The following is a 3,838-nucleotide window of genomic DNA, read 5'->3' as shown; positions in this document are numbered from 1 at the left end:
TTCTCAATTTCCTTAATAGATTTCTCATTTTTATATTAAATTGGTTAAAACAAATTCTTTTTTAAAAAGACCTTTTATTTATTTACAAGTTTATTCCTTAATTAGTTAAAACAAAAAGTAACACATAGATAACTGCGACAATATTGATAATTATTTTGTCTTATATGTTTGGAGATATTTCTGATTTAATTATTTATGATGGTCAACAGTTTCTGTTTTTATGGCAGTTATTAGGATTTTCTCTTTCTATCACATTTCATATCTTCGAGATTATATCTCTTAGTATTATTATTATTATTACACACCACTTCCTTCAATCCCAAAAAAGAAAATTTGTTTTTGGTATTTTTCTTATATCGACATCAGCAGTATTAACAGCAATTACACTATGCACAGGGATAAATGGAGGTATAGAGTCTATTGATTGGAAATTATTGAATTCTTCTCAAAAATTAAGTGTAGAACAACAAGTTTGTTTGATTTTAAAATATAATGATAGGTACTTTTATCTACATATCTTATACCCTTTCGTTATATTAACAAATTTTAGGGACAATGTTGTTTTGGTTCAATCACTTTTGACAGTGAGGAGTGTGGGTGTATTTCTGATGATCACACCCAATGTGCCAAATGTAATTTTGAAGAAGGAAGAAAGTGTTTATGGATATCAATTCTAATTGATTCTATAACCATTGTTCTACTTTTGTCGATAGCTCTCTTGTCTTTGCTTCACAGACAAATTAATGACATTGTTAATAAAAATATTGTTGGATATGACCAACTGACTGAATAATAAATTATTTTTAATATGCTTCTTTAATTTAAGTCATATATAACATAAATATATTTAATTATAATTTCTATAAAATAATTTTTAGTTAATTGGTTATTATTTTTTGAAGGGAACTTCAGTGTTTAGTTAAATAAAAGATGATTCGACCAGCACATAAATCACTAAGAACACGTTCCCAAATTATTGGTAAAAAGGAAATAAGATTATTGGTAGTTGGGAGTTCTGGAGTAGGAAAGACAACACTTTGTAATTGTTTTTTCGAGGATCATCAAAATCAAGGAGAAGAAACAGTTTGTCAATTTTTATTATATCATTCGTTTTTATTTAATGGTGTAATGAAGTAGAGAGAAAAATATATTCAAATTGATAATGAATTTATTAAAATCTCTATTAGTGATATTGTTGGTAAACAATCGTTTTATGCATGTGATAATCCATATGATGGGTATGATGCCATATTAGTGATGTACGATATAACAGAGTTAAAATCTTTTACTGACTTAAAAACTATGTGGTTACCAGACATATTTTTATATTGTAATATTGATACACAAATTATTATTATAGGAAATAAAAAAGATCAAGAAATTGATCGTATTATCACACGAAAAGAAGCTGAGCAATTTGCAAAAGATAGGCTTTGTCAATTTTATGAAATTTCAACTGAAGATGATTCTTGTCAATTATTATTTGATTGTATTTCAAGAGATTTTTTACAATGGTTTGTCTTATACTCAATAAATTAATCAACTAAAGAATACTCATTGTATTAGTGATATTAAAATTAGAATGTTAATAGTAGGAGATCAAAGCGTTGGAAAAACTACATTTATTAAAAAATTTACATTACAAGACCCCACAGGGCATGATTTTATGAGTGCAGTTTGTTTGATAAGATATATTTTTTTGTAACAGAAAACCTATTCATCTTATAGATAACAACTCGATTTGAAATGGAAAAGATTAAATATGAAATTATTATGATTGATTGGGGATTTTATAACAAATTATTACAAACAAATCCAGCAATCAGCAGAACAATTGAAGCAATATTAATTGTTTATGATATTACAAATGAAGAATCATTTCAAAATATTCATCGAAAATATTATCCTTTAATTAATAATAAATTTAGTGATGTGACTGGAGTTATTATTGGATATAAAACAGATTTAGAAGCTCAAAGAAAAATTACAATGGATGATGCATTAACTTTAACTGATTGGTTAGGTTATAAATATGTTGAAATGTCTTCAAAAGATACAGAAGATCATTCTTCAATAATTAAAGCACTAGCTCATTCAATAAGAATCAACCGTTTAAAGATTGAACAATCATATGAGTAAAAATAATTATTTTTTATTATTATTCTTCTTACTAATTTCCCTTCTATTTTATAAAAAAATAAAATAAATTGGACTTTTTCTTAAAATTATAATCATCTTCTATTCCTCTTAATTTACTTCTCCTATTTCTTTTCAATACCTATTAGTCTTGTTTTAATTTTATTTACCTATTTTGATATTTAAACAATAAAATTAAAACAATTCTTAAAAAATAGACACTAAGAAATAAAATCTATTTTTTTACAATAGATTCTCTTGTCCATTCTTATTTTGTTCTATTAATAAAAGAGTTAATAATAAATTTAAAATAAAAATCATTAAAAAGATTACTGTAACACTATTTACCAGAAATTTAATTAATTTAATCACAATACATTAAAAAAAGTAATAATTAAATTTTAAAAAGAAAATATAGAATTAAAAAGTTTTAATCAGTATTATATAATTAAATTAACTCTATTATATTAGAATTAATTCTTCTTTATCAAATTACAAAACAAAGAATGTATAGTAAAATATGTTGTTATTATTATATTTATAATAAGAAGTATGTTTTTTGTTTAATACTCAATAATTTTATTCTTCTTTTAAATAAGTTTCTCCCTTTTTATTAAAAAACAATTTTATAATTTTAAGAATATTAAAATTAAAATTGAGAGTTAATGAATGATTTGTTCAATTTGTGGTAATAAGCAGTTTGCAATCAATTTATGAGCCATGTAAGTTGGGTGTCTTCTAAAACCCCAACACTCTTTTTTCTTTTCATCATAACATAATTGACAATTAACTTCAAAAACTCTTCCTGGTTCTTTTTGTTGTAATGCCTTTAATGCGGTTTTCCAAGCGATTTCCCCTTCTCTAGCAAGAAGAGGACCAATTACAATAATAACTTTAGCTTCTTTATAAGTTGATAATATGTGGTTAACAAATTCTTCACAATGTTGTTCAAATACTTCATCTAATTCACTCTCATCATTATCAATAAAATCATCTAAAATTGTTTGTTTTTGTTCATGACTTTCATTCCATTCTTGTAATAATCTTTTAATTATGTGGTTTTCTTTTTCTTTATTTTCAACAAGAATATTTTGAATTTCTTCTGCTTCATGTGGTGAAACAACTCTACCTAATTTGGACGGTGATACTAATTTCTCTTTTTTTGTTTTATTTTTATTTATTTCTTCTTCTATTTCAGTATCACTCTTTGAAAATTCATTTGGACTTGAGTCTGAAGATAAACAAGCTTGTAAAGACTCTTTTTCTCTTATCTCTTGAATTATTTCTTCTTCTTTTTGAACAAAAGCTGTTGGAATATCATTTCTTGTTGGATTGGATGCTCCAACATCCCAAAAATCATTACTTCCAATATTGATCATAACATAATCTGGAATCCATTCATTAAAATCCCACTTAGATTTATTTTCTCCAGCATTTCTTCTTCTCCAAAGTTTTTCAATATTCTTTTTTTCATTTGGAAACTCAACCTCATCACAATTTCTTACTACTCCAATACCACTCCATGCAATCATGTGACTTTCTAAATTCAATTTTCTTGCAATCTGAGAACACCATGCCTCTGAAGAGTCAGATTGAAGAGGAACATTATCACATTGTGGAAGAGGAAACATTCCATAACCACAACACAATGAATCTCCAATAATTTCTATTTTTTTTCGAGGTTGAATATCAAATTGTTCCA

The 3,838-nt window shown here is 25.2% G+C and overlaps 3 protein-coding genes across 3 annotated transcripts, besides 6 other annotated features; 2 read left to right on the top strand and 1 right to left on the bottom strand.

The window, feature by feature from the left end:
* Window positions 1–164: 164 nt before the first annotated feature.
* On the top strand, window positions 165–793 carry EDI_126480 (uncharacterized protein; the record flags this gene model as incomplete). The annotated part of the gene is made up of 2 exons (XM_001736784.1): window positions 165–470; window positions 551–793. 2 exons carry the CDS (start codon window positions 165–167, stop codon window positions 791–793), a joined length of 549 nt encoding a protein of 182 aa, XP_001736836.1.
* Window positions 789–877: a sequence feature (AT_rich).
* A 53-nt stretch (window positions 878–930) lies between these two features.
* Window positions 931–2,139, top strand: EDI_126470 (uncharacterized protein; the record flags this gene model as incomplete). Its single annotated transcript, XM_001736783.1, has 4 exons — window positions 931–1,083; window positions 1,138–1,514; window positions 1,567–1,675; window positions 1,729–2,139. The coding sequence occupies 4 exons, from the start codon at window positions 931–933 to the stop codon at window positions 2,137–2,139; spliced, it is 1,050 nt and encodes a 349-aa protein (XP_001736835.1).
* Window positions 2,137–2,163: a sequence feature (AT_rich).
* Window positions 2,164–2,183: 20 nt separating this feature from the next.
* Window positions 2,184–2,209: a sequence feature (AT_rich).
* Window positions 2,210–2,290: 81 nt separating this feature from the next.
* Window positions 2,291–2,353: a sequence feature (AT_rich).
* Window positions 2,354–2,429: 76 nt separating this feature from the next.
* Window positions 2,430–2,463: a sequence feature (AT_rich).
* Window positions 2,464–2,487: 24 nt separating this feature from the next.
* Window positions 2,488–2,792: a sequence feature (AT_rich).
* Window positions 2,793–2,798: 6 nt separating this feature from the next.
* EDI_126460 (uncharacterized protein) lies at window positions 2,799–3,767 on the bottom strand (the record flags this gene model as incomplete). The annotated part of the gene is made up of 1 exon (XM_001736782.1): window positions 2,799–3,767. One exon carries the CDS (start codon window positions 3,765–3,767, stop codon window positions 2,799–2,801), a length of 969 nt encoding a protein of 322 aa, XP_001736834.1.
* Window positions 3,768–3,838: the final 71 nt, after the last annotated feature.

This window comes from Entamoeba dispar, genomic scaffold (assembly GCF_000209125.1).
Source record: "Entamoeba dispar SAW760 scf_1105229460121 genomic scaffold, whole genome shotgun sequence".
NCBI classification, from domain to species: domain Eukaryota; phylum Evosea; order Mastigamoebida; family Endamoebidae; genus Entamoeba; species Entamoeba dispar.
Note: the sequence above shows the minus strand (reverse complement) of the source record. Positions and strands in the feature narration are given on the sequence as shown.